The sequence below is a fragment of the Mustela nigripes genome, chromosome 1, assembly GCF_022355385.1.
Source record: "Mustela nigripes isolate SB6536 chromosome 1, MUSNIG.SB6536, whole genome shotgun sequence".
Taxonomy (NCBI): domain Eukaryota; kingdom Metazoa; phylum Chordata; class Mammalia; order Carnivora; family Mustelidae; genus Mustela; species Mustela nigripes.
In genome coordinates this window covers 108127777-108155691 of record NC_081557.1, presented here as the reverse complement: position 1 = coordinate 108155691, position 27915 = coordinate 108127777, and the positions used below count along the sequence as shown (strand labels likewise).

The 27915-nt window shown below is 57.3% G+C and overlaps 3 protein-coding genes across 7 annotated transcripts in view; all 3 read right to left on the bottom strand.

Annotated features, from left to right (window-relative positions):
- Positions 1-226: 226 nt before the first annotated feature.
- Positions 227-15128, bottom strand: LOC131999035 (PDZ and LIM domain protein 2-like). 3 transcript variants are annotated; one of them, XM_059371563.1, is made up of 10 exons: positions 15039-15128; positions 13478-13595; positions 12645-12796; positions 10132-10201; positions 9869-10020; positions 9635-9713; positions 5740-5822; positions 5349-5494; positions 3689-3806; positions 227-2652 (listed from the first exon to the last, which is right to left on the bottom strand). In XM_059371563.1, the coding sequence occupies exons 2-10, from the start codon at positions 13568-13570 to the stop codon at positions 2481-2483; spliced, it is 1065 nt and encodes a 354-aa protein (XP_059227546.1). In that variant the 5' UTR covers positions 13571-13595; positions 15039-15128; the 3' UTR covers positions 227-2480. The 3 variants fall into 3 exon arrangements, with proteins under 3 accessions (XP_059227546.1, XP_059227554.1, XP_059227563.1); XM_059371571.1 differs by lacking the exon at positions 15039-15128 and adding an exon at positions 14697-14780; XM_059371580.1 differs by lacking the exon at positions 15039-15128 and adding an exon at positions 13759-13960.
- LOC132022179 (uncharacterized) lies at positions 14587-16142 on the bottom strand. The gene is made up of 2 exons (XM_059407527.1): positions 16124-16142; positions 14587-15377 (listed from the first exon to the last, which is right to left on the bottom strand). Exons 1-2 carry the CDS (start codon positions 16140-16142, stop codon positions 14587-14589), a joined length of 810 nt encoding a protein of 269 aa, XP_059263510.1.
- Positions 16143-18605: 2463 nt separating this feature from the next.
- The window catches only part of SORBS3 (sorbin and SH3 domain containing 3), a 22088-nt gene continuing 12778 nt past the window's right edge, over positions 18606-27915 (bottom strand). For all 3 annotated transcript variants that reach the window (XM_059371535.1, XM_059371543.1, XM_059371552.1), the window contains exons 12-21: positions 27673-27719; positions 27127-27266; positions 26861-26913; positions 26688-26734; positions 26369-26483; positions 24836-24961; positions 23352-23660; positions 22556-22659; positions 21889-21995; positions 18606-19439 (exon numbers count right to left, since the gene is read on the bottom strand). In XM_059371535.1, coding sequence (XP_059227518.1) covers positions 19378-19439; positions 21889-21995; positions 22556-22659; positions 23352-23660; positions 24836-24961; positions 26369-26483; positions 26688-26734; positions 26861-26913; positions 27127-27266; positions 27673-27719 — 1110 coding nt within the window. In that variant the 3' untranslated portion in view covers positions 18606-19377. The remainder of the gene's footprint in view (positions 19440-21888; positions 21996-22555; positions 22660-23351; positions 23661-24835; positions 24962-26368; positions 26484-26687; positions 26735-26860; positions 26914-27126; positions 27267-27672; positions 27720-27915) is intronic.

Genomic DNA, 27915 nt, shown 5'->3' with positions numbered 1-27915 from the left:
TGCCAGCTCAGCGGCTCCCACTTGACTTACCACCTTCAGGAGAGCATGAAAAAGTGCTACCTTTTTCTGGATGCCCCTTTGCCAGCATTCTCCCCTGTCGTGGGCTACACCTGACAGCAGGTGGCGCCAAGGAGGCCATCCCATTGCTGACCAGGTGTTCTGGCCTGGGGTCCTCCTCCTAAGCCACAGAAAGCCTTGATCTTTTCTATGAAAATAAAGGCAGCCATCCAGGCAAAAGATGAGACGATTATTTCAAGGGGTAAATTGTATCAACAGATGCCCGAGGAGCCCACACAAACATTCTCCACCAAGATTCGCTCCAAAAAGAGCCAGATAGCACCTTCTCTGAAGCCCAGCTTTGATCTTTTCTGTGAAAATAAAGTTGAGACTGTGGCCCATTCCTCAGGCTAACTGGGGGACAGGGTGGGTCTGGAGCACCCGCAGCACCCATGCACCTTTCTGAAATGTCCTCCAGGATGAGGGCTGGGGGTTGGTGGGTGAATCCAGCCCTAAATCTGGTAGGGAACCTCTGTCCTGGCCTCAAGTCAAACATACCTGAGGGCAGACATGACTCGCACTGGTTACCCATCCTTTTTTGGTTTCGGTTGGGGTTTTCAAATCAACTAGAAGTGAAGCCAGCAGGGTCTCCCGTGGAAGGGACACACAGAAAACCCTGACTTGGAGGTGAGGTCCTTGGTGGGTGGAGGTCCCTCAGGGTGGAGGCTCCACTGGCGTGTCCCTCCCAGGCAAGGCTAACCTGCAGCCTGTCCAGGGTTCTTTCTGGTGAATCTCTTTCTCAGATGGGTGCAGACAGCCTTGGTCAAGTGCAGGACGTACTTGAGATATTGCCCCCTCTCCAGCTCATCCGGGTAAGTCAGCTGAGCTGGCAGCACTGGTCCCAAGTAGAGCAAGGAGCACAGAGTGGCAGGCCAGCCAGGGCCAGGGAACATGAGACTGGGTCCCTGAGCCGAGGCCTGGACAGAATAGACATCGGAGCCTGCCTCCTACATCCCTGCTCCTCTCCAGGCTCCCAGTGAGAAGCTCCGGCCTCTAAAGTACCAGGGGTTATCCCAGTAAAACTGCCATCTTTATAAAAGTGTCTGGGAGGTTGGGCACCTGGGGGGCTCAGTCGCTTAAGTGCCTGCCTTTGGCTCAGGTGATGATCCCGGGGTCCTGGGATGGAGCCCCGCATGGAACCCCACATTGAGTCTCACATCTGGCTCCCTGCTCAGTGGGGAGCCTGCTTCTCTCTCTGCTTCTGCCCATACCCCATCTACATCCCCCTGTGCTTATGCTTTACCTCTCTCAAATAAATACAATATTTAAAATAAATAAATAAAAGGGTCCAGGAGAGGTGCCTGGTTGCCTCAGTAAATGGAGTATGCAACACTTAATCTCGAGGTTGTAAGTTCAAGCCCCACATCAAATGGAGAGATTAAAAATAAAAATTTTTTAAAAAGGGGGGCACGTGGGTGGCTCAGTGGGTTAAGCCTCTGCCTTTGGCTCAGGTCATGATCTCGAGGTCCTGGGATTAAGCCCCACATTGGGCTCTCTGCTTGGCAGTGAGCCTGCTTCCTCCGCTTTCTCTCTCTGCCTGCCTCTCGGCCTACTTGTGATTTCTGTCAAATAAATAAATAAAATCTTTAAAAAAAAAAAAAGAGTGGAGGGTATCTAGAAAGAGCACAAACTTCCACTAAAAGAAATAGGCCTCAGGGCGCCTGAGTGGCTCAGTTGGTTAAGTGTGGGTCTTTGGCTCAGGGCATGATTCCAGGGTCCTGGGATCAAGCACCACCCCCCCAAATCAGGCTCCTGGCTCAGCTAGAAGCCTGCTTCTCCCTCTTCATCTACCTGCCACTCTGCAGACTTGTGTTCTTTCCCTCTCTTTTAAAATAAATAAATAAAATCTGAAAGAAAGAAAGGGAGGAAGGAAGGAAAGAAGAAAGAAGCTTCTTCGGTAGGTTTGGGGGGTGCAGATAAAGTGGAAAAAAATTATGTAAATAAAGACTTTCGACCCAGTGGTCAAGAGAAGCTCATCCCCAGGGGCTGGGCAGGGAAGGAGAGGGGAGATCTACTTTGTTTTGTCCATGTATATATATTTATAGAGTTCATATGTTGAGAACTTTACAGAATGAATACCTTTCTCCTCTGACCACCCATCTCTTTCTACGTACTTCTCTCTGTGTCCCAACCTGCTTAACCCCTGTTGCACAAGGATATCCAGTGCGGTGCCCACCTCAGCGGTTGGTGCACAGCCTGTCCTGCAGGGGGAAGTGAGAGTTTCTAGCACAGGCCTGGGACAGTGAGGCTGTCATGCACAGCCCAGGATAGGCCCCAGGACCTAGCCGCACCTAGCATGGAGGAAGGGGCCCGCCCACCACCCACCAACCGCCCTTCCATGCCAACCTGCTGTTGGTATGGCCCAGGCACAGAGGTGCCCACAAAGTTGAGGGCGGCCTGAGAGCACAGCCAGGCGCTCAGGTCTAGGAGCTGAGGGTGGTAGGTGAGGAGTAGCGCTGGCGGGCGTGCTTCTCACAGTACAGCTCGTCCCCCACCCAGAAGTGCCCGCGCATCTTCAGGTTCAGCCCGCAGTCTGCGCAGGTGTAACAGCTGGGGTGGCGGTAGCGCCCCTCCTGGATGCGGACAGCGTGGTTCCTGCAGGGGGCGATGGAGAGGGCAGAGCCATTAGCCTGGGGACTTGGGTGGAGGTGGGACCCCAGGCAGGACCGCTGCCCTTCTCATTGGCAGGGAGCCTAGCTCCGAGACAGGACTCTGGAAAGATCCCCAAATTTCAGACGCTGACTCCCCGAGCCTTCCTTTAGGACTCTCGAGTCAATATCCCTACAACCCCCCACCCTCAAGACCTCTAGTTTAAAAAAAGAGGGGTGCTCCCCCTTTAAACAAACACAGATAAATTGCATCCTGAATTTTCTGGGTTGATAATGGAGCAGTGGTTCTCAAAATGTGGTCCCAGGAATGAGGACCCACAGCATCGCACTCCCTGCGAACAAGCTGGAAAAGTGGAAGCTCTGGGGCGCGGAACCCTCTGACAATCCCTTTGCAGCTGCTCTTTGAGAACCCCTTTCCTTGCGTCTACATATCCCATTCCGCAGGTGGAACAGCGAAGCCCACAGAGGCTAAGGGGTTTGCCTAAACTGAGTCATCTGGCCGTTAACACCGCGTGCAAGACATTTATGGCGGGGGCGGAGGGGAGGGTGAGTGGGGTTTCAGCAATTTGCCAGAGAACACCGCTGCATTACAATGCCACCCACTGAGAAAAACAAACCTGCCTCTGGAAAATCCATCCCTTTCCAAAGTAGGTGGGGAAGTGGGGGTGGGGGGGGGGGGGGAGAGCAACATTTTCCAGGAGGAGGCACCCCATCTGGAGGTAGATCTCCAGAGGCTTTTAGATTACTGGAGAGAAATCAGAAGCAATAACATTTCCTCCTCCTCTGGTGAGGGCGAAAGAAATCAGAAAGGAGGCGATGCAGCAGGAAGAAGGCAGCAAGGCTTTGTAAGAAGCCTGAGAACAAGTCTCATTACCCCCTTGCACAGATGCACCGTGGAAAGCCCCACCGGGCCCGGACTGGTTGTTCTCTGCAGAGCCCTCCCGAGGGCGTTTCCTGCCCTGCTCCGCCCCCTACCGCCCAGCCAGGGAGTGCCTGCCCCCCATCCCCACCCCAGTACTCACACGATGCTGGTGCTGCACTTCTCGCACGTGTGGAGCTTGGGTGGGGTGGCCAGCGCCCTGGAGGTGGGCAGGGAGGACTGGGGGCTCAGCTGACTGGGCAGGAAGGCAGGTGTGCCACCTGGGGGTGGGCAGACAGACACATTAGAGCTCTTCTTGCCCGTGGCGGCAGCCAGGCTCTATTTACCCAAGCACGCTCCTCCAGCACAGCTCTGAGGAGGCTCCTAAAAGGTGTGCTTAGGCTAAGGGAACACGGGGAGGGGGGGGGGGGGGTAGGGGATGGATGAAGGGAGTGATGGTGGCCGCTTCTTGGCTGGGGCGGAGTTAGCCCAAGCTGAGGCAGCCCAAGGAATGTCTGAGCTGTGTCTACACATCCCACCAAGCAGGCGTGATCCAGGCATGATGCTATTAATTAAAAGATGGTAATGATAGATAATAGCAGCACCACAATACCTTTATACAGCTTTCAAAGGGCTTCTATGGGCCCGGCTGCCTGTGAGCCTTGGAACAACACTGAGGTGAAGCACCGGGGGTTCGGGGTGGGTATGGTCCCCGTTGGCCCAAGGACTCCAAGGCTCCAGCAGTGACCATCTGCGCTCCACCCCCACCCCAACCACCTCTCTCCGGGCCCTGCCCACGGGCCCACCAAGGCCTTGGGGTCCTGATAGACAAGCTTCGCTTGCTGCCCCCTGACCCCAGTGAGCACCCCAGGAGCTAACTGTCTGAGCTGAAACCGGGCACCAGATATTGTACCAGTGAGGCTGTTGATCCGGACCTCTGGACTGTTCCATCGTCTGCCTCCCTGCGGCCTCTGCCAGGCCAGGCCCCCTCGTCTCTCCCCTGCACTAGGCAGTGCCCCCCAACACATACACACACAGTACCACTGTACCCCGACCACCACCTCACCCCTATAAACCGTTCTTCAAGGGCAGACAGGTGCCTGGCCACTCTTGGCCACCACACTTGGCACCCCACAGGCCCATCAGACAGGCACAGTAAATGTCTGTGGAAGGAACAACAAAATGGCTGGCGAGAGCCCATATCTCTCTTCTTTCTCACTCCAGCATCTGCCTGGCATTATTTAATGAGCCCTCATTAAATAATGAGGGTTAGGGGGGGTTAGGGCACTAACCACCTGGCACATGAGACCCCCCCAGCCAGGACTCAACCTCTAAGACCAGGCCCCTGCTACTCTCTCTCCCACACCAAAGCCCTCCGGCTGCCAGCCACCACAGGCCTGGCGCTCACCACCGCCACCACCACCAACAACCAGCCCCTCCTCCTCCCACCGCCCCATGCCCTCTCTGGAGGCTCAAACTCCCTGCCGCCATCTTAAGGCCCTTTGTTAAAGTCTTAATCTTTCTTCAAGGGTCAAGTCAACGTTATTTTCTTCCATGAAGCCCTCCCTGAAGACCCAGTCCCCATGGGCCCTATTCTCCACCTTTGTCATTCCCTTGACATTTTCCTGATCCCAGCCAGCACCTCTGGGTGCACCCCTGCAACTCCTATCAGATTGAAAACCCCTTTAGTGCAGGGACTTGCCCTTGGTGCCTACTCCTGTGCTGAGTACTTAAGACATACCTATTCAATATCAGGCCCAATTAGGGTCCGGGGACATTCTGTCAGAACCTACTTCCAACATGTAACCCCCCCAGGGGCTCACCTCTCTCCTCAGCCTCCAGGGCTTCCTGCAAGAGCCTAAAGGAGCTGGACTGCCGGGGGGCGAGCCGCGCCTCACGATTCTCCTGCAGCATCTTATAGACTTCTGAGTCCTCTTCCAGAAGGCGGCTTCCCCCTTCTGAGTCCACACTGCAGGGGCAGGAGGTAGCCAGGAGTGAGGGTCCCTTCCTGGGTATGAGGACCAGCATGGGGGCAGGGAAAGAGCGCCCTAGGGCAAAGGATTCTGGGGGTGGGTATTCAGAGGACAGCCAACTGGGCTTAAAACCATCGGGACCCCCCCCCAACCACTCCCCACCACCCCCATCCCTCCTCTCCGTCTCCTGGCTTCCCAGGCCCTCCAGGATTCCACCCCACCCTCCAGGGCCCGCTGCTACCTGAGCCTGGGGCTGGAGGAACGGGGACCGGGGGAAGGCGGCAGCACCAGCACAGCTGAGTCGCCAGCTCGGGTGAGGCTGGCCTGTGGGACAGAGAGGCACCAGGGGAGGAGTTAGCGGCTGGAGCCTTTGGCCAACACAGCCGTCTGGGCCGCCAAGCCAAGTCTGGCTGTTCCCCAGGCCCAACACCAGAGGGCTCCCAGCTCTCGCTGACCAGCAGGCCGGCAACAAGGCAACAAGGGCCCATCGCCCAAACCCTGCCCTCTGGGAACTAGGGACTCCTCCTGCTCAGTCCCAGAAGGGGAGAGTGGTCAGCCCCTGACTGTGGAAGTAAAATGTTTCTGCAAGGAGACTGGGCGCGGGGCAGAACAGCAGAAAGGAAGTAAGCAGATCCTTTTGCTGTGAGGAGAAGGAAACACAGGGATGGAGCGAAGGGCCTAAGACCCCTCTTAGAGTCAGGGCTGGAGTTGCAGGAGGGACCCCTCTCCTGCACACGCTTCCTCTCCTGAGAGGGCCCAGGTCTGCTGGCTGTCCTGGAGGTCTGGTTCTGCCCCAGGAAGTCTGCGGGGGCCAGGCCCATTCTGGACCCACACCCCAGCAGCAGCACCCCTCTCCAGGCGTGCACTGTCCACCTTGGGCTCTTTACGCCTGCTGTCCATGTGGAAATCCCACCTTTAACCTCACTGGTGCTCCACTTTCTGGCCTGCACCTCTGCACCCACTCACTCTACCCAGCCTCATCTCCATTGCCAGCCCCCACAGAAGGGGCCCCCCACAGAAGGGACCCCTCAGAGACCACCAGACAGGCCACAGTGCACTGGGCTGAGGGCACAGTTCCCTGGAAGGCCAAATTCCCTCGGTCTTAAGATTCAAAGTCAGGGACAAAGTACAGGGTCCAATGATAAAATGGCATGAATTTTTCAGCTAAAAACAGAAACTTGAGGGTTTTGAGAAGACAGCCCTAGACCCTCACTCCAGCAACCTGCTTCCGCCAGCCTACATTCCTCTTGCTCTTGGTGCCTTGTGGTCCACTGACAAGCGGTAAGATGGTTTCCTCAGCACCAGCGCCTTAAGAACCGTCCCATTGTGCCATCTGAGGCCAGCCTGTGCCTGGCATGGGGGCAGCGGCTAGTTGGGAGGGCGAGCCAAAACCCACCCAGGCTCTCTTTGCAAGCCAAGTCCAAGTGCCAGCCAGAGGGAGGGGTGCTGTCTTTACTTCACATCTGCCCACCAAGGCGTGTGCCTACCCAGATGTGGCAACTTCCAGTTTTCAGAAGGACCCCATAAAGGCTGGTGGGGTCCTGAGCCTGGGGCTCAGTACAGCCCCAGCCAGCCAGCTCAGGAACCAGCAGCAAGGCCACGGCCACAGCTGACTGGGGTGGGGGAACCTCACCTCTAACCCCTTTCCTCCTGCCGGACCACGACACCCTGGTGGAGAGGAGCCCAGCTTCCTGATTAGGAGCAGCTCTGCCTTTCTCCTCCCTCCCTCCTAGTCAGCTAGGGACACCTGCCTTCCCAGAAGGAAGCTTGGATCCCCAAGTCCAGAGAAGCTGCTCACCTCCCCACCCCCAAGAGCTCATCTGTAGCCAGCACCTCTCAAACTGTGTTCTGGTAAACACAGGGATGTGAATAAGTGAGTGGCAGGTATGTGGGGGGAGAGGGGATGCCAAGAGAAATTCTGTAGTTAAATTTAAGTTTAGGAAATTGTTAAAATTAAACGTATTTCTCATGGAACTTCTCAGAGCCTTTAAGGTGCTAAAAGTACACAGTGGCTCCCAAGAGGGAGGTGTGGGACCCTGTGATTCCCACACCATCTGATCACAGCCTCATTTATAGACCAGAATGCAAGCTTCATTGGGTTAGGAATTTCTTTTGGTCCACCAAGGCATCCCCAGAGCCTAGAAGGGCGCTTGACACAAAGCAGCTCAACAAAAGCTTATTGAAGGGGGACGCCTGGGTGGCTCAGACGGTTAAGCATCTGCCTTCAGCTCAGATTGTGATCCCAGGGTTCTGGGATCAAGTCCCACATCAGGCTCCCTGCTCAGCGGGGAGCCTGCTTCTCCCTCTGCCTCTGCCTGCTGCTCTACCTGCTTGGGCTCTCCTCTCTCTCTCTCTCTGACAAATAAATAAAATCTTTAAAACAAAAATCAAATAAGTTTGTTGAAGGAATGACCATGGTCCTCAGGCCAAAGGAGGGAACTCAGAGCACAGGAACCGAATGTCAGGTCCAGAGAGAGAAAGACGGGCTGATCCAAGGTTAGATGTTAGAGATGGGACTACCTCAGGTCTCCCTGCCCCCCCCCCCCCCCCCCCCCAGCCCAGGGCTCCTGGTTACACTACATGGATGGTCCTCAGATCTTCGCACCAGGACCCCGAGGACTCCTTAAAACACAGATTGGCGCCCTGCTCCACCCCTTCACCCCTGCATCTAACCCAGCAGGTCCAGGCTGGGACCTGAGAATGTGCATTTCTAACAGGTTCCAAGGTGCTGCTGCAGGCTTGGGAGCTACTCCCTGTACCTCCAGCGTCTGCCCAGCATCTCCCCTTTGCCCAAGTTTGGGAACCACAAAGAAGAAGGCCAGGATGGATGGACCCTTTCCAGCCATGCCCTGGGCCAAGTGCAGTCCCAGCTGGTGTCAGCCCCAAGATCTCCCAGAGAAGGCCCTCCCCACTCCCACCCAGGCCCAGACACGCCAGGTCCTGCTTATACACTGCTTTGCCATCCCCCGGCTTATCATCCTCTAATCTAAACCCTATCCAGTCCTACCTCTGACGTCCAGCAAAATTCCTGACAAAGCCTTCTCAGGCCACCCAGCCCACACTCCTCTCTTCCCTCCCAGAATGCCTCCCGCTTTTATAATTAAGACCACACTGTTTAGTTCTTAATTGTTCCCAAACTGCTTTACATGCTTGTCTTATCTCCCCAACTACACTTTAAATGCTTTAAAGTCGGGAATCTTATCGAAGGCATCTCTGTGCCCCCCTGGCCTGGCAGTCCACTGAGTGGGCTCCCAAGGAGTCACTGGCGAGACCCCACAGGAGCCCTCTCCTTCCTTCCCCAGAGTCCCCCAGTTTGTAATGCCCTCCCCTGGCCATCTCCAAAGATTCTGCTTTCTGGAATGCGGAATCACCGGGAGGGAGGACTCCAGCAGCTGGGTCTCATCCCCTTCACCCCAAAGGCTAGATATGCCCCCCCACCCAATTCTGCCCCCAACAGCTGTGGCCCAGGACTGTTGGCGTCCTTGCTCCCTCACTTCCTCACCCTTGCCCTTAGAAAGGAGAAATACCACCAAGACAGGGTTTGGGGGGGGGGGGCTGTCACTAGTTCGCAGTTAGGACCCGGCAGTGGATTGGGGGGTGGGGGGTGTCCAGAGTAGAAGGGCAGGGAGGAGGGCAGACAGAAAGTAAGCCAAGTGCAACTTGAGGCAGAACCACAGTCCCACTGGTGGTTCTCTGGGCTGAGTCAGAGGAGGAGGAAGGGGGATGGGGTGATGGGAGTTGGGGGCGGGCATGGGGCTTGGAATGGGGAGGAATGTGTTCTAGAGATGCAGCCAGAGCCAAAGGGAACCATCCCAACAACAGCAGCAAAACTATTTCAGCCCTGGCCCAAGAGAAACACTCAGGAAGGGAGGACGCTAGCAGGAGGGGGTTGGCCGTGAGTGGGAGGACAGGAGGTAGAAGGCCACCTGGGACCGGCCAGGCAGGGCTGGGAACCAGCAAGTGCAGCCCACCAGCAGACACAGTTTCCTCCCGGCTCAGGAGAGGGGCATGCTTGTTGCTGGGCGATGGAGGCGCTGGCTGCCCAAGGGGGACCCGCCATCTGCAGCCCCAAGGGTGCCACTGGCACTCAGCTGGGATGAGATGCTCTCTCCTCCCCACCCCCCAGGCATCCTCACCTGGCGGTTTCCGGGGCGGCCTCCGTAGGAGAAGCGGTCAGCAGCGATGGGTCCCGGGGAGTGTGCCAGGCTCTGGAAACTGAAATGCGGGAAATGGATGGTGTGTGGGCCCCCCGTCCCACCCAGTCTGCCTCAGGGATACAGAGGGTGCCCTCAGGCTCCCGTAACCCCAGCTGCTGAGACTGACAGGCCTGTTCACGACCCTGTGGCCTTCGTGCCCACCCCTGCGCTCACCTGCGGCTGACCATAACCTCTCCAGGGAGGGCGTGCGGGCTGCTGAGGGGCAGGGTAGAGAAGGGGCTGCCTGGCTGGGGGCTGGAGGACACAGGGCTGGAGCAGGAAGACCTCAGGGAGGACTGGCTGTCTGTGTGCGTCCTCATGGAGCCCTGTGGAGAGAAGGGCCGCGAAGGGAGGCACCCATCCCCTAACCGGCCCTGCCCCTCAGGGTTCCCCTCACCTCAGGGTGCTGGAGTTCCCAGCAGAAGGCACCTTCCTACCTGGAAGCGAGTCGCCAGCACTTCCACAGAGCCATCCCCATTGGTCTGCCCAGGGGAAGCAGCCCGCGACCTGAGGAGAGGCCAGAGGGAAGCAGGTCACAGGAGTCCAGGAGCCCCGCTTACCTAACTGGGCTGCAGATGGCAGCTGTTCCCCCAACAGATTCTCAAGACTCCTAAATGTTCAAAACATGTGGACATCAGGTTGTCAAATTTCAACTTTGCCAAGTTCAAAACGACTCTTATTAACAACCACTGTCATGTCTCAAAGGAATGGACAGTTTAGCATCAATATGAAAAATAGACATAATTTCATCAATTCAGTTTTAATAAAACCTCACAGTACTCCCTGTCTTTCTCTTTCTGTCTCTCTCTTTTACGATTTTTCATTTATTTACTTGAGAGAAGGAAAGAGAGCATGAGCAGGGAGAAGGACAGAGGGAAAGGAAGAAGCAGACTCCTTGATGACCATGGAGCCCGGACACAGGACTCCATGCGGGGCTCAATCCCAGGACCCCCAGATCATGACCTGAGCCAAAGCCAGACACTTAACTGACTGAGCCACCCAGGCATCTCTCTCTCTCTCTCTCTCTCTCTCTCTCTCTTTTTAAGTAGTCTTTACACTTAACACCAGGCTCAAACTCAAGACCCAGAGAGGAAGAGTTCTATGCCCCACCAACAGAGCCAGCCAGGCACCCCCCTTTTTCTTTTTCTTTTCTTTTTTTAGCATTTCGTCTAGACTTTGTCATTGGTCAGCATCAGTGTGTAGATGGATTCTGGGGTAGATTGCTGATTTCATATAAATAATCCTTTATCTTTCACCCATGGAGACACAGAAGTCCAGAGAGAGAAAGTGAGTTCCTTAAAACCCAGCAATGGCCAGGCTAGCTGCCCACTCTCCCCTGCCAGCCAGAGGCCGTCTCCCTGTCTCCCACCAGCTTTGCTGCTAAAGGCTGGAACACCTTTGAGAGGGTCATTCCTAGCCCCTTCTGAAGGCTTCTCCTCCATAAAACAAAGTGTGGAGTCTGTCTCTCCCACAACCCCCCCAACTCCCAGACCCCGCCATCTTGCAGGGCCTAGACAGCCAGGGTAACAAGCAGGCCCAGCTCCCTACCAATCACCAAGGCAGCCAGCAAAAAGAGGTGCCCCACCTCAGCTCCCTGGGAACCCCCCTCCAAGGCCCTTCCCGCTGGAGTCTTGAACAGGAGGCCATTGGAGGGCTGGGACTGGCCTAGGGTGAAGAAAGAGCCTGCCATGTCCCAACCCCACCACACCATTCCTGGATGTCTGGCCACTTCTAGAGAGGTCTGCAAGAACTGCAGTCACCACACACCACACCAGCCTAGACCTTCCCAGGCAGGGGCGTGGGGCCAAAGTGAAGGGAGCTGGGGCTTTGGCTCCAGTCCAGAGCACTGCTTCCTGCCACAGAGCTTCTGGGTGCTCCTGTGGAGGAGACTGGGAGGGTTTAGGAGTGGACCAGACAAAAGAAAGAAGATGCTGGGAGTCTTGACCTGCCCATCATGGAGGTGAAGGCCTGGAGGGACTTGGTCAGGCCCCCCTCGCTGATGGCACTGTGTACAAGGGGAACCTCTGGGAAGTGATGGTGTCAGCAGCTCCCTGCCCCTCTGCCACCCCACTCTGCAGTCCCTTGTAGACTTTGGTTCCCTTCCCAGATGCCGTGAGGTACTCTCCACCTCCCTCCTTGGGCCGCGGTCCTACAAACACTCACGAGCCTGAGTGGTATGAGGGAGTCACTGAAGGGGCCGGGGTCATGAGAGCGTCGTGGGAGCCAGCGTCTATGACACTGTGGGACAGTGGGGGTGAGGACAGGGCGTGGACTCAGGGCCCAGAGAGAGCCTGGGAGGGGAGGGGAAGGCAGAGAAGCAGGGGGTGACTGACTCAAGTTAAAGGCCCGCCCAGAGGGTTCTCCTGACTGGGGATCTCCCAGCATTCCTGTCCCATGACTCACTCTGATGCCCCACCTCAGGGAGCCACCTGTTCCCCCACCCCACCCCACCCCGCCAACCCAGGCCTCGTGGCTGAAAACCCAAGCCTGGGAATCTGCCTTCATCTGCACAGCTCAGAGAAGCCATGGGGACTGACAGAGGGGGTTCTTTGGGGAGTGAGCCCCAAACTCCTCAAACCACCCCACCCAGGATCTGAACAAAGGCCACCCCCTCTTGGAGGCAGGGGCCTGGGAGACCCAGCCTAAGGCTCCTGTTTCCCCTCTTCAACCCACTTCATGCCCACACCCTCTACCCTGCACACTTGGGAACCAGTCAAACCCGGGCATCCAGGTACTTGATGCCAGCCGGCCCTGCCCATGGCTGCGTGCCCAGCTGGGCTCAGGGACACCCCTCAGCCCACCCTGAGGCAGCTCCAGAGCCTGGACCTTCTCAAAGATGAGCCAAAAGATCCCAGGAAGACCAGGCTGGGGCTGAGAGGGCAGCCACCATGCAGCAGGCCAGCAGAGGGGTGAAGATATGCCTGCCGGCCTAGCAGAGGGGAGGGCCTACCGGTCTAGCCGCAGCCGCAGGGGTGAGGGGCTCTGGCGGATCTTGCTTTGCGCCTCCGCATGAAGCATACCCTCAGCACTCTCCCCGTTGATGGCCAGGATAATGTCACCGGGCCGGAGGTCAGCAGCCTCAGCCTTGCCCCTCTCAGTTACCTGTAGGGGATGAGGGACAAGTGGTCTGAGATACCCCTGCTCAGACAGCGAGGACATTCCCGCAGGGATGGAGGAGAGGGGATGTGTCTCTGTCCTGCCCAAGAAATACAGAAGCAGGTTTGAACCAGGCTGGCCGGTGTCCCCCTTTTTCTCCCTGCCCTGCAGTGTCTGCCCAGTTATTCAGCTAATCCCCTCCCAAAGCTGGAGGGGAACCACCCCCTCACCCCATCCCTGGCATTCTCACAGAGCCTCCCAAAGAAATGACAGAATTTGAGGGGCTGTGCTTAGAAATACTTCTGGATAGAGAGCCCTGCCCATGCAAACACACCACATAGGTAGTTGCCCCGTGAATGCTCCCTGGCCTGGACCTGGGTCAGGACACTGCCAAGGACTTGGGGCTCCTGTTCTAGTAACTTCCCCAGGTGGCTGCCAGCAGGTGCAGGGTGGGTGACCAAGGAGAAAAGAGCAGACCTCTACTTGGCCCAGCTCCCTGTCAATCCCCAGAAGTCTGTTCCCGAAATGGTCACCACAGCCCCACGGCAATGGGGCCCCAGTCTTCCCCAGGCTAACACTCTCAGAAGCAGGCCTTCTGACTCCAGAATGAAAAAAAAAAAAAAAAAAAAGGTGGCTGTGGAGAGCCGGTAGACAGGGTAGATCCTAGCTTCTGGAACTAGCCCTTACCTTGGTCACCATGATGGGTGTGTGGAAATCCCTGCCCCCAGTGATCCGGAAGCCCCAGGGCCCGGGCCCCGCCACATCCACAGTCAGGGCCATATCACAGGAAGGAGGGTTGGAGACCCTGTAGAAGCAAAAGAGAGGGGATGACAGGTCCAGAGAGAAGCCAGTTAGGGACTGGGGAGGGGTGCGGGGGGAGTGCAGAGGAAGTGACTAACTCCCTCCTTCAACCCCCTGGTTTCACTTCCCCCACCCTGGGAAGCCATGACTCTGAGTTCCCCCTTCACCGCCACAGTCTTCAGCAGCGCAGCTCCCAGAAGGCAGGCCGTTCGGGTGCCTCACAGGCCCTTGCTGGATGGAGACCAGGCGGGCAGGGGCTGGCAGGTGGTAGGCGATGTCACCGATGTCACCGTTTCCTGCCTCTCCCCCTCCTCCACCAGCAAGGCTAAGTCCCATCAGTGCTTGCTTCCTGTCCCCAAAACTGACTGCACAAGGTACTTCCTCCCCACTCTGGGGGAGGGCAGCACTCTGGGAACAGGAGTGACAGCAAACAAGGGGGTGAGGCCACCACAGACTGTTCAAGTATTTGTCTGGGTGGGGACTGGCCCTGGGTCTTCAGAGGGGCCTCCTGGCGGCCGGCCTGGCCCCTGGCAATGTGGTCCAGGTAGGCAAGACGAGGCTTCCCCCCTCCTCCAGGGGCCTGCTGCCTTCTGAACAGCCCCAGCCAGAAGGACGGGCTCACCTGCCAAGCTGGGCACACCCACCCCCTGGCAATGGCTGTAGCAGGGCAAGCTGACTGATGCTGCCTGCTAGCTGGGGCCACAGGCGTCCCATCCACGGCCCCCTCCGCTGGGCAAGGGAGTGTCCTTACAGACCCAGCCCTGGTAGGATTTCCTGAGCCTCTAGTTATGGAGCCAGGAGCCAACCCAGGCAGGAAGCTGTAATGCCAGCCCTGGGCCACCACCCTGCCCAGCACCCCCCCCTGGGGCTGCCCCTGGGGAGGCCCAGAGGCTGCAAGTGCTGTCAGAATCCATCAAGGACACTAGGGCCACTTCCCGTGTTTAAGAGCCTGGGAAGACGGCAGCCAAGCAAGCAAGAAGGGCTCTCGGCCCCCTCTACGGTCCCTGGCTTCGCCTTTTGCCCAGGCCTAGCCCCTGTCCCTGCCCCAGGTCTCCAGGTCCCCAGGCCGACGCTCGCGGTTCACAGAGGCTTTGGATTCTCAGACCTTTGAGCCGGCTGATGAACTCCGCGCCCCGGGCCGCGGGGATGTGCCCAGCCCGTTGGCCCAGCTCTCCCAGTCCGGGCGCCTTCTGCACTCCGAGGCCAAGGTACCCGCGGGCCCGGTGCTGGAGGAGGAGCGCCCGGGATCGGGAAAGCCCAGCACGCAGGGGGCACCGGCCTCCAGGCGAAGCTACAGGGAGAGGAGCCGTGACGGAGTAAAGGGCCGGGGTTCGGAGAGCGGCGCAGAGGGCGCGGGTTCGCAGAGCTGCGAGGTCTCCGGAGCCCGGAAGGTCGCCGGCTGTGCTGACGGTGCGCAGGTGGGCACGCTCACCTAGCTCCCGCTCACCTGGCTCCCGCTCACCCGTCGGGCTGGACGGCCAGAGCCGGGAGGGAAGGGAAGGAGGGAGGGTGAGGAGACACCGCCACTGCCGCCGCCGCCACCGCCGCTGTCTGCGCGACTCTGGGGAGAGCCCGCCCGGGGCTCCAAGACCTGCCTCCGCCCATGTGATCCCGGGGCCGCCCCTGCCGCCGCCCCTGGCCCGGGAGGCCGCCTCCTCCGCGCAGCCCAGCCCGAGAGCTGCCACCTGGCCCGCGCCCTGCTGGGGTGCGCGGGGGGGGGGGGTTCTCTCTTTAGGGCCCCTTAGAGGCTGCGGCCGTCCTCCCCGAGGTGCCCTTCTCCCGAATGCTCAGAGAGGACGAGGAGGCGTTCCGGTGACGGGTCGGTCGCGAGCCCCACTGCGCGGACAGCAGAGGCTGCGCCCCTGAAGCTCTCCCAGGCCGGCCGCGCCCACCCGCCTTCGCAGGGGCCCTCGAGCACCTCCCCCCACGCCGCCTTCACCACAGCCGGGGCCGGGGCGGGGGTGGGCCGGCTGGGTCTGTCTGCGGTCCGCCTGGCTCCTCCGCCCACTCCCGGCTTGAACTCCGACGCTGGCGCGGATGGAGCCCCGACACCCACAGATCCCAAGCCGGGGCTGCCCTCGCGCCCTCCTCAACTTGGTTCCCCAACGGCGCGCGCGCTCCCCGGGCGGTGGCTAAGGGCTGCTGGTTTCCTAGGGCTGCTCAGGGCTGCCCTGCCGGACGGATATGCCCCACAAGCCTGCTCGGCTCCGGGCGACCTTCGAGGCCCAGGAGCTGGAGGGAAACCTGGCTGGCGGTCATCGGGCGCTCTCCTGGGCTGATGTTCCTGGCTGATTCCTGGCTTCCCTCTCCTCACCCTCTCTGATGCCCTGCCTGGGGTGGGCCAGTCCCAACAATCACCATGGGCCCTCGCTGTCCATGTGGCCAGCCTTCTGCCAACCATCTGGAACCCAGGCTCTGGGGTTAGGGAGCAGGTAGCCGAGGAAGACCCCAGGCATCAGCTCAGAACCATCTGGCAAATGGTTCCCCGGAACCGTACCTGGCAACCCTCAACCTGGAGACCTCAGGGCTCACCAAGAGCCGGCTCCGGCATCTCCGATTGGTCTCCACTTTGCATTCTCTCTGTCAGGCTGGTGTGTTTTCAGGGAAGCACACCTGTGGGCACAGCTGTAACTTGCCTGCCTCAGGTGTGAGTCATTCCCTCCAAGTTCCCTCTGCAAGGAGTGCCCTCGCCACTCTTCCCATCTACCTGTCCTGAGTCTCATCCTCCGCACACGGACTGACAGGTGGACTGCCACCGACCTCCCCTGTTCTAGCCTTCCTGTGGCCTCTGTCCTCAGTGCAGGTAAGCCACTCTCCACCAACCAGCTCTGGGCCTCCTGGAGTGGCCCCTTTGTGTGATGCAAGTGCTCTACCGCCCCAACTAGACCCCCAACTAGACCAGAAGCCCTTGAGGGAGGAAGAAACTGCGGGACCAGCAAGCACAGCCCTGGTGTCCCACAGATCTAGCCTCACATGCCAGATCTGCCTCTTACCGTGTGACCTTGGGTCATTTCCTCACTTTCCCCATGGGTAAAATGAGTATAGTGCCTACCTTAGCCTCCTTTGTGAAAACCGTCCTCCTGGATAACGCAGATTCCTGTTAGGGTGGTGGTGGGGGTGTGTGGTGGTGGTGGGGGGGATCAGTTCACTGCTCCATTCCCAGAGCCTAGCACAGTGCCTGGCACACAGTAGGCATTCAATAAATGTCGAATGAATATTGTTTGAATGATTGAAGGGATTAATTTCTCTTCCTTCACCCCTGATTTGAGGCAGGGCCTCTGGTTTACATCTCTGTGTCCTGACTCTTCCCTAGTCCTTAGTATGTACGGGTTAACCTGCAGGATTTATATTCCATGGGTTGTGCATTCACAAAACTCATGATCAAGACAAAATTGACTCATCCAAGGGCAAGACCCTGTGGACCAGAAGGGAGGACTGTCTTGCTCTAAGCAACTCTGCAGCCCTGGGCAAGTCCCTCAGCTCCCCTCTCTAGTGGGAGCAGCATCCCCAGTGGCCTACCGCACTTTTTGACCCTGACCCTGCAGGTCCCCCTTGCCCCTCAGGCCTGTGACGCTCCCCTCCCCTCCTCCCTCCTGGCCAAGTCAAGGCACAGAAGTCGTCCAGGTCACACTGCAGGTGGGGCTGGCAGGACAGCAGCCCAAGGGCATTGGGTTGGTTTGCTGCAGAGGTTTCAGTGCCCCATCAAAGAGGGTGTGGATTCAGTTTCTGTCCCAGGGAAAGGAAGTCTCAATGAACCCTGGTATCTTTTCTAAGGGCATTGGGGAATGCAAAGAAGCTGGGACAGGGGATCTCGAATAGGTTAGTGGGTTCCTGAAGAATGGTCATCTCCACATGATGGGCCAGACCAGACAACTTAGAAGCAGATGGTGGTGAGGCCTGGGGTGGACGGAGCAGACGGAACGTACATAAGTCCTGTTCTTCCAGCCGCTGTTTAACCCCCACTGGGGCCCAGGCCACACCCAGGCTCAAGGAAATTGCCGGGGCCAGGCTGTGGCCCTGTCATTCACAGGCAGAACTAGGCATCATCACCTCTTCCCACCCACCTGGGGTGGGGGTGCCTTAAGTGACAGGCCTAGCAGACAGGACTGCCAGGAAGAACATAAAAGGAGCCGAACCCAGAGCAGTCCTTGGCTTCACGCATGACCTTTCTTGTCCAGGACAAGGACTGCCTGGGTGCTTGGTCCACTTTGTGCAGAGAGGTGGCAAGAGTCATTGGACCTGACTTCACATTTTAGAATGATGCAACCCAGACAACTTAGTTTCTCAGCTTCAGTCTCTTGTTACGTAAAATGGAATCCTACCCATCGTAGGGAAGCTTCTGTCAGATAGCACACGTGCAGCACCTTTTGCCCTGTTCAACTGCCAGCAGCTGCCAAGGAACAGTTTTCTTTCTTGGCAGAGCAGCCAGGCCCAGGCTGTGGCACTGGCGTTGCTGTGCAGGGACCACCAAGCCACAGGACTGAGAAACCTCTGGCGAGAAGAGTTGCTTTGGCTAAGCTGTGCCCCACCACTCCCAGCTTCCCGCAATCGATGGCTCAAAAACCCGAGCCCAAAGAAGAAAGTAAACAAACACATGAGAGCTTCGGTGTGGAAATGGAGCGCACAGAAGGAAAACATTAGGAGCAGAACAGCTAGAAATGTCATCTCGCCCAGCAACCCCATGACGGCTCCGGAATCAAAACAGGCTGTATACAAGGCCGCATTCAGCTCCCATCTCTGGTTTCTCCCCACGGTCGGGCTCGCCCCAGGCCCTGTGACGTCGGCTTTCTTGGAGCTGCTTGTCGGACAGCTGCCTGATCCTGGAGGCTGCCCCATTCTGCCCGAGACCTGAGGGCTGTGATCTTCAGACAATGAGGGTGCTTTTCCACCCTCCCCTTTCACACACAGCCTCACGTCCCACCTGGTTCCCAGCACAGCCAACTGCAGAAAGAATTCCCCAGTCCTAGGCAGGAGGAGCCTTCTCCTGGCCGGAAGGAAACGGATGGGCAAGGTCCCTGGTATCCAGATTTATTTTACATTCTCTTCCAGAGGGGACATGGGGGTTGGAGGAGCTGGGGAGGCAGGAGGGCAGTGCGCCTCAGTCTCCCGGGAGAACACCTGGAGGAGGCCAGTCCTGGGAGGCCCAGTCCTTCTGGGTATTACAGCAGTGCAATGACACACACAGCCCAGGAAGCGTTGGGGAAGAGGGGGCCTTTGAGCAAGACCTCCTGCCAGGCTTCGGGCACTGAGGAGGGGCTGTGTTCCTCTCCAAACTCACTCCCAAACCCAGCTGGAAGCAGGAAGGCAAAGGGGGCAGCGGGAAAGCTGGAGTGTAAGGGGGCGAATCCCCTCCAGGCAGAGGTGGCCTTTGGTCTCTGTTAGGTTAGGAAGCTGGTTCTTGGTAGAGGAACCCCATGGGGGTGAAGTTGGGAGCCAGTCCCTGTTAGAGGAAACGCCATAGCGGGGCGGGGAAGGGGGAGGGGGTCCAGGGTCTGGTCTCAATAAGGCCTGGAAACAGTCTCCACTTCAAAGCAGACCTCTATATTTGGGAAGTGGGGTAGGGGAGGAAATAAAAAGGCTGCTGGAGGAATGTTTGTGAGCTGTGGGTAGGATGCAGTCCAGGGGGCTTTGAGGGGTGCTCTGAAGAATGGCTGCTGGGGTTGTCTGCAGATGCCAGCAGCTCAGGTCTTGGGGAAGGAGGATGGAGGGGGATCCTCTCTCCCTCCAATAAGTGCTACTGTTCCCCACCCCATTCTGGCTGAGCTCTGAGTTGCCACGGAGACCACTCACACTGGAGCTACATAATTTCCTGGGAATGTCCCAAATTTCTGGGTCCGTCGGGAGACACCTGAAAGAGAAAAAGAGAAAAGGTGTAAAAGGCATTCCCCAGACTTCTTTAGTAAGAATGTTTGGGGGTGGGGAGGGCGAGGGCGTGGAAACCTCACCCTACTGGCAGTGCCCGGAACTGCAGGTGCAGTCCCTGCCCGGGAGGGAGGCTTCGTTTTACTCATTTGTGCCCCCTAGTGGGCAGACGGGCAAAGCTACACTTTCTAAATTGAAGGACTAGGAATTTGAGTCCTCTATAATTGGGCACTGAATTATATTATAACACCACTGAATTATCCCACCTTCCTCAAGAAAGCAAAGAAGCAGGAGGCTGAATCCAGAACTTAAATGTGGAGGAAACTCACTGATCTCACCTTCAATTTAGAGATGGGACAGGCAGGCAAGGTCTAAAGAGAGAGCCAAATGAAATCCCCAAATGCACTCTGTTGCTTAGGGGTAGAGGTGGGATTAAAATCTAGGCCTCTGGGGCTGCCTGGGTGGCTCAGTGGGTTAAGCCTCTGCCTTCAGCTCAGGTCATGATTTCGGGGTCCTGGGATCGAGTCCTGCATCGGGCTCTCTGCTAGGCGGGGAGCTGCTCCTTCCTCTCTCTCTCTACTTGTGATCTCTCTCTGTCAAATAAATAAAATCTTAAAAAAAAAAAAAAATCTAGGCCTCTGGTCTGCTACAACCCCAAAGAAACCCGTGTTCTGGGGTGGAGAAGAAGAGTGCTAGAAGATAGAGGAATGTAAAATCAAATTAAAGTCCTAAACCTTTCCTTCCTGGGAGGCTGGCATCCTGACTTCCTGATAAGCAGCCCATGCTCACCTGGCCCCCAGGCCTTATACTGTTCCACTGCCTGGGATGCCTCACCTGTCCTTCAAGACCTAGCTCCCCCACTTCCTCCAGGAAGCCTTCCCTGACTTACACTGTCTGAAATGGTAACCACTAGCCACATGCAACTACTGAGCACTTGAAATGTGCTAGTGTGGGGTGCCTGGGTGGCTCTGCTGGTTAAGCATCTGCCTCAGGCTCCCTGCTCCTCGCAAAGTCTGCTTCTTCTTCTCCCTCTGCCTGCCGCTCCCCTTGATTGTGCTGTCAAATGATAAAATCTTAACAAAAAAAAAAAAAAAAGAAAAAGAAAGAAATGCACTTGTGTGACTAAGACATTAAACTTTCTAAGCCTTTCCTCTAGAAGCACTTGTGGCTTTAATACCACAAAAGTGGTGCTTTTTCTTCTTTCTTTTTTAAAGATTTATTTATTTATTTATTTATTTGATAGAGAGAAAGAGACAGTGAGAGAGGGAACACAAGCAGGGGGAGTGGGAAAGGGAGAAGCAGGCTTCCCACTGAGCAGGGAGCTCAGTGCAGGGCTGGATCCTAGGACCCTGGGATCATTACCTGAGCCGAAGGCAGAGGCTTAAAGACTGAGCCACCCAGGGGCCCCAAGTGCTTTTACTTCTTGTCTATATTTGCAAAACTTTATGAGTGGTAAAAAAAAAAAAAAAAATTCAAAGGCAAAGGTGTACAGAGTAAAACAAGAATGTGTTCCCCGGCCTCCCCTCCCAAAACCATTAACAAGTTAGTACTCCAGAATCACTGCTGTGTCTGAAACTTGGTCAGCAATGAGGTGTTAGGATTCAGATGAGAAAGGATGGGTTGCTAGGTCAAGAGACGGCCGTTGGGGTCACCTCTGCCCAAGCAGCCTTGCCACCCTTTTAAGCTCTGCATTCTGCTGTGGGAGGGGGCTTCTGGCTGCTTACTACTCTTTGAGGACAGCCCCTTCCTCTGAAGCCCAGGCCTATACTGCCCTGTCAGCTCTGAGGAAAAAGGCCATGTGAAGCCTGCTGGGTTGGTTACCTTGAACCAGGCCAAGGCCAATTTGAGGCTTCCTGCTTTAGTCCTTTGCCTGAGCTGCCCTAGGGCCAGCCCTGAGGACTGGGGAGCCAGCTGCTAAGTGAGAGCAGGGGTGGGTGACACATGGGTGTGAGACTTGATCCTTTCCATCAGGAACACAGTGTCTCAGGAGACAGGCGCCTCCTCCTCAAACTACTCCAAAGACAGATGTGTGGTGGGAAGGAGCAGGGGTGTGAGGGTCAGAACCTTGCTGCCCCGAGTCTGCAATGACTTCCTCAGGTACCTTGGCCTCATCTGTCAGACCACAAATCTTTGCTGAACCAGCACTGGCAGGCAGTGGCAGCCCACCCAAATCTCCCCAGCAACCCCCAAGATGCTCCCTTCTGACTTGTCCCCCAGGTCATCTTCCCTAGGATATCCGCCCCAGATACCCCCTCTGGTCTGTCCCCCAGCTATCCCACCCAGGGACTCAAACATGCCCCCTTCCACTCTGCCCCCAGCTATCCTGCCCGGGAAACCCACTTACCCACTCTGGTCTGTCCCCAGCTATTCTGCCCAGGGACTCACACATACCCACTTCTAGTCTGCCTCGCAGCCCACCCACCAGGCCCACATACCCACAAACCAGCCATCGTCACACTGCTGCATGACATCCACCCGGTCCCCCTCCCGCAGCTCCAGCTCGTCCTCATTCTGGGGCCTGTACTGGTACACCGCCCGGTACCTGTGGGAGACAGCATCATGGCAACCACGGGGGCCTGGCCCCTCCTCGGAACAGGTCCAGAGAGTCTAACCCAAGTCTTGCTACATCCCATTAATTCATCCCATCAGCCACTGGCCCAGCTCCTAGAATGGTCTCTCTGTCTGGCTTCAGTGCTTTCTTCTCTGGGCCCGCTCCCTGTGTTCCGAGCCCTACCTACCTCTACCCCTCCTCCTCGGAGCTCCCCACCCCAACCTCCAGGTCTGTTCTACTAGTTCCCACACATCACACATAAATGCGCTGACCTTGGGGCTGGAAACCCAGTGAGGAGACTGAGGTTGGGTGCAGAGGGGGGGAGGCCTCCCTAGGGGGAGGCTGCCCTAGGCCAGCTCTAGGGCTGGCAGGGACAGGTCAGGACCATCACAGACAAGGGGCCCCCCAGCAAATCACCCATAAGCACCAGAGGGAAGAGTTTACCAACTCCATCTTTGGGGGTAGAGAAGGGGCAGGAAGGGTCGTTGCACTCAGTACCGCCTGCCAAGCAACACTCCACCCCTGACCAAGCATCCCCAGATGGTACTCACGGGGTCCAGTGTATCTGAGTGCTGTTGGGGGGCATCGCCCCCACGTCCAGGGGATGGCTGGAGCCTCCAGGATGAGACAGAGCTGACCCGGGGGTGCTGAGACCCTGGGGGTCCACAGGAGAAAATGGAGGCACATAAAAGCATGAGGGAGGAGAGTGCCACGGGCCCACCCACCTTCCCTGCAGCAGCACTTCTCATCCTGTTCCCATCTTATCCTCCCAACCCCCAAGACACAGAGCCTCTGTTCGATCATTTCACCTCACAGGCTCTTGGAAGCTGAGGCCCAGGGAGGGTAGGGGGCTGATTCTAAAGGCCAACACGGGGAGGGGATGGGAGGTATCCATGCACTGGCTGTGCCCACTGACAGCGGTTTGCTGCGTAAACGGATGATGCAGGAGCAAAGGCACATGTTTACGGGCTACCTCAGTGTGGACACCAATGCAGTCTTTCACCCCTCGGCTACTGCATACTTTTAGGTTAAGCCTGCCCAACTACCCTCTCCAGAAGGAACTACTACCTCATTCCACAGCTGAGAAAACCCAATCCAGAGAGGGTAAGTCATGTGTCCAAGGTCACAGAGCAGGCGAATGGCAGACTTCTGACTCCCACATGACCACGTCCCAGCTCTGCCCAGCTCTCCCACTGCTCTGTCCCAGGGCAGACCAGGAGGGATTCCAAAGTACAAACCCACCAAAGGAAACCCACCAAAGTACAAACCCACCAAAGTACAAACCCACCAGAGGATATAGCGTGGATGGCGGGGGTCAGCTCTCCAGTACGAGGCAGGTCACCCTACCTGGTTCTGGGCTCTGGGCTCCTGGCTGGGGAAGGAGAAGCCGGTGCGGCGGGGGGAAGTCCGGCTCCCCCAGTCGGTGGGATCCACAGGGTTGTGCGGCGTTACGGGGGAGCCAGAGTGACGAGCCAGACGAGCAGCCGTCAGGCGGGGAGAGGCAGGGAGCTGGGGGCCTTCGTCACAGATGCGGAGCCGGGGCTCGCGGTGCACCTGCACGTAGCTGGCGGGGAAGATGCCCTGGCGCCCGGTGCCAGCGATGCGGCCCTCGTACCAGTTCTCATTCACCTTGCGGATCAGGCCGATGCGCTCCCCCTGGGGGTGTAGAAGGGCATGAGCATCTGCACGGCCCTCCTGGGGCCAAGTCCCCCAGGAAACCTGGGGGAGGGGGCGCGGCGAGTCTCCTGTAGATCTAGCTAGCGCCTTGCATGGGGTGAGCCTGCTCGGAGCAGGTGAGCAGGACTGAGGCAGTGGTAGAGTCAGGAGCCAAGCCCAGGCTGTCCGCCGGAGCCCAGAGGTCTGGGCTCTTCTCACAACATGCCGCACTGGGTGCAGATCGGGCCTGCCCGACACCTACCCCTGGGACTTCACAGCATCCTCTCCCCAGTGTTCTGGTGGCTATTTAACAAAACGGGCTTGGCCAGTCCCAAGCTGTGCAGCCTTGGACCAGTTACTTTGCCTCTCTGAGCCTAGTTTCCTCACATGTTTAGTGGGGATAACAATCTGTTGCCGTGAAGAGCAAAGGAGATCCGTGGCAGAATCGTAAGAAGCACCGGACAGGCGCGAGCCACCACTGCCATGACAGGGTCCTGTCCCTGCCTCCTCGCAGGGCATCAAAACACGAGCTCCTGGAGGGAGGCCTGGTCACCCTCCAGCCCGCATGCTCACTGACACAGGATGAGGCAGCCCTCTCCTGCCTTCCCGCCTCTCCCCACCCAGCCACCTCCGTCCCCCTCTCCCCGTGGGGCCAGCTCTTCCGGAGGACATTCACAAGGGGCGTGCATGGCCTCTGCCCCAAAAGTCAACCAAAGGGAGACCAGTACCCTGTTTTCTAGGACAACATGTCTCAAATTTACCTTGACTACAATCTATAGTAAAAAATATGTCCGAATAACAACTTCGTATACAGACACACACATGTGCAAGGGTATATACATAACTGCTTAAAAGTTTGATCAACCACCCTTTTTACACACAAGACATTCTAACATTTCCATTCTGTTCTTCTAAAAATGCTGACTGTGATCCTCACAGCCTATAAACCTGCAACCAAGAAAACAAAGAAAACAAACAAACAAAAACACACACACAACTACTCTATAAGTTTCCAACTTTTTTTTTTTAAAAAATGGGCTAAAGGAAGGAAAACCTACCCAAAGAGATGAGGAAAAATTTTAAACACTGGGCAAAGATGGGTACACTTGACTCTCCACATACTTATCTATGCCTTCACCGGCCCCCCACAACCCCCACTTCCTGCGGGGCCACACCTTGCGGAAGGACAGCTCCACCTCCAGATCCCCCTTGAAATTGTACTGGGCCACAGCTTCTCCATACTCCAGCACCTGGTAGCTTGGGGGCTTGATGGGCTTTGGGATCTCATCTGCAGGTAGCACCTACAGAAAGAAAGGTCACGAGGAAGACTCAGCCTGGGTATCAACCGGGCACAGACCTGGGGCTCCTGGGAGGGTAAGATAACAAACAGAAGATGGATGGGCGCAATCTGTCTCTCCCCAAGGCCAGCAAGGACATGGACACCAGACATAAGTTTGAGGGTGGTTGGGGTGAGACCAGCCAAGGGGTGGTGAGTCTCAGAAGGCTACTGGAGGAGGAATTTCCCCAGAGGTGTGGAGTAGGCCATGTCAGAGCAAAGATGGAAGCTTAAGCTAAGAGCTTAAACTGGAACCCAGAAATAAATGAGGAGTTCCAAAAAGCAGCGCACGCCTGGTAACCTAATCTGAAAGTAGGGATCTAACATTTTACCACTGCTGAGAACCAACTGTCCCTCCTTCCCCTCCCCATTCTACCCCACCCAGTACCCAGAATTCCCATGTTCTCTTTGCTTCACCCTACTCATAAAAAAAATCAAGAAGCTAGTAAACTATTTCATACTAAGATGTAAATTACTAATACCATGGAATGCTGTTCTCTACTTTGTGGAATTTCAGAATCAGAGAGACTGTTCTGAAGGTAGCGGAGGCCTACTGATGGTTATCAAATAGAGAGAGAGCCTGAATTAAACAACAACTCAATCCATGGGTCAAAGAGGAAGTCACAAAGAAAATAAGCAAAGAGTTTGGGTGGAATGAAAAAAAAATATGTATCAAAATCTGTGGGTGTAGGTAAAGCAGTGCTTAGAAGGAAATTTATATCATTAAATGCTGATATATTTTTAAGTAAACTCTACCCCTAATGCAAGGCTCGAACTCACAACCCCAAGATCAAGAGTTGCATGTTCTACCGACTGAGCCAGCCATACACTTCTGGATCTTGTACTTAACCACTTATCTCTGAACCTAGCAAGCACATCTGCAACATGGGGATGACCAATCACTTCTCAGGTTAGGAACAAGGGAGGCAATGCACACGAAGGAAGTGATGAATGTCTGCGTGGATTGGTAAGCTGTCACACACTTCCTGCTCTTGCCACTTGCCCTCAGGATCCTTCCCAAAGACAGCGTGAGAGAAATGGATGCTGATGTTGAAAGTCTGGGCTGGTGGCCGCTAGGGCAGGAGCGGACTCATGTGGTTCTCCATGGGCTGGGCTCTACCTTTGGTGCTCATTTAAGAAACATGTCCTGAGGGCAGACAAAGCACTGGGCCCCAGCGGTGCCAGGGCCAAGGGCATGAATGAGGCTGACTTGGCACCTGCCCCCTGGAGTTCACAGTTTTACCTATTACGAAGTCGGTAAGATGTAGGGGAGCAATCAGCTCCACAGAGGGGCTGTGCAGGGATATGCATGCTAAGTCTCTGCAAACCCACGCACCCTCCCAGCTGGGCTCCCATTTGTTCCTCTGCTTACCTCCACGTAATTAGCAGGGAAGATGCCCAGCCGGCCATGGTGCTCCCCCTCCAGCCAGTTCTTGTCCACCTCCTTGTGGATGTAGACAATATCACCCTTCTTCAGGGTCAGCTCCCTGCAGGCCAGAGCAAGGACATCCACAAGGTGAGATCCTCCCAGTCCTCCTCCCCTTCAGACCCTATCTAGTGCACCCAGAGTCTCCTTCACACACACACACCCTGGGTGGGGGGGGGGGGCGTGCACCACAGCCCTGTCCTCCCACTCCTCCCATAGGGTACACAGAGGTTTGGGGGAGCGAGTTGGAGAGAAGGGCACTTACTTAGGGGATTGTGCCTGGAAGTCAAACTTGAGTCTGGCAGCCTTCCTCTGGGCAGGGGGAGAGGACAGGGGAAGTCACCTTAGTCAAGGAGGTGGCAGGTCTAGAACAGCCATCACGAGAACCACCCCAGGTCCACCATGCACCCTGACCCTAGTGCTCCCACCCCTCCTTACCTTCTTCTCTTCCTTCCTGGCTGGGCTGCCCCCTCTTTCAGAGGCACTAGGGTCTGTGAAAAAGCACTACCTCAGCTTGGGAAGGCCATGTCTGGGGGAGTGGTGTTGGGATGGGGTTCTGCTCCCCCTACCCCAGGACAGGGCCAGTGTTAGTAGGGAGCTCTGGGTCCGTCGTCCCCCCACCCCACCCCCACGGGGCACCAGCGTATGTTGTACGATGGGTGGCGGGCCTCTGGATGAGAAAAAGAGCAGGTTCTGGTCCTTACCTCGGGCGGAGGAAGGGTAGACAAAGTCCCTACGACCTAGGAAGGGGCTTGCTCCATCCGCCATCCTGTGGGGGCTCAGGGGCCGAGAGGAACCCAGGTAAAGTGCATTCGGGGAACTGGAGCTCCAGGCGGGGGCCGGGCTGCGCGGGGACACGGTGCGTGAGCCACCTGTCTGGGGCCTCACACCCTTCGCCACTCACCCCTGCATCCCGAATATCTCCTCTTGTGTCCCGCCGCCTCCTCCCAAGGCGTCTCCCGCGTCCCGGGCTCTCAACAGGATGTCCTACTTCCCCAGCAGTCCCGGCCGGGAAAGGGTGCGGCCCGGGGCCGCGCGCGGCGGGAGGGCGCGTGGGAAGCGCGAGGCTCCCCCGGCCTTGTTCCGCCGGCCGCCGCGGCCACCTAGTCCTCGGACGGGGACAGTTTCCCTCCGCGGCCGCTCGCCGGCCTCCAGGTCCCTCCTCCCGCGCCCTTCGCGGGGCTCGCCCCCTCCTCGCGCGGCCGCCGCCGCCCCGCGCCACGTCCCCCTCGGCCGGCCTGGGCACTCACCGCGCGGAGGGCCGCGGCTCCCGGGACCGTCGGGGCACTTGGGAGCTCTGTGCGGGGAGACAGGGCGCGGTCAGGGCCGGGGACACCGGGCCCCCGCGGCAGCCGAGGCGGCCGCCTCCGGAAAAGTTTGCGGCTCGGAAGGGCGGGAGGGGTGGGGAAGGGCGGGAGGGACGCGGGGTCCTAGAGTCGTCCGCGCAGGCGGGCGGGCCGGGAACCCGGGAGGAGCCGAGGAACTTGCGGGGG

Coding starts and splice junctions, on each gene's coding strand:
- LOC131999035 (XM_059371563.1), bottom strand. CDS start 13,570: ATGGCCCTGACTGTGGATGTGGCGGGGCCCGGGCCCTGGGGCTTCCGG. Junction 9,714..9,868: donor GAGGTTATGGTCAGCCGCAG/GTGAGCGCAGGG, acceptor CCCGCATTTCAG/TTTCCAGAGCCTGGCACACT. Junction 2,653..3,688: donor AAGTGCAGCACCAGCATCGT/GTGAGTACTGGG, acceptor CGCCCCCTGCAG/GAACCACGCTGTCCGCATCC.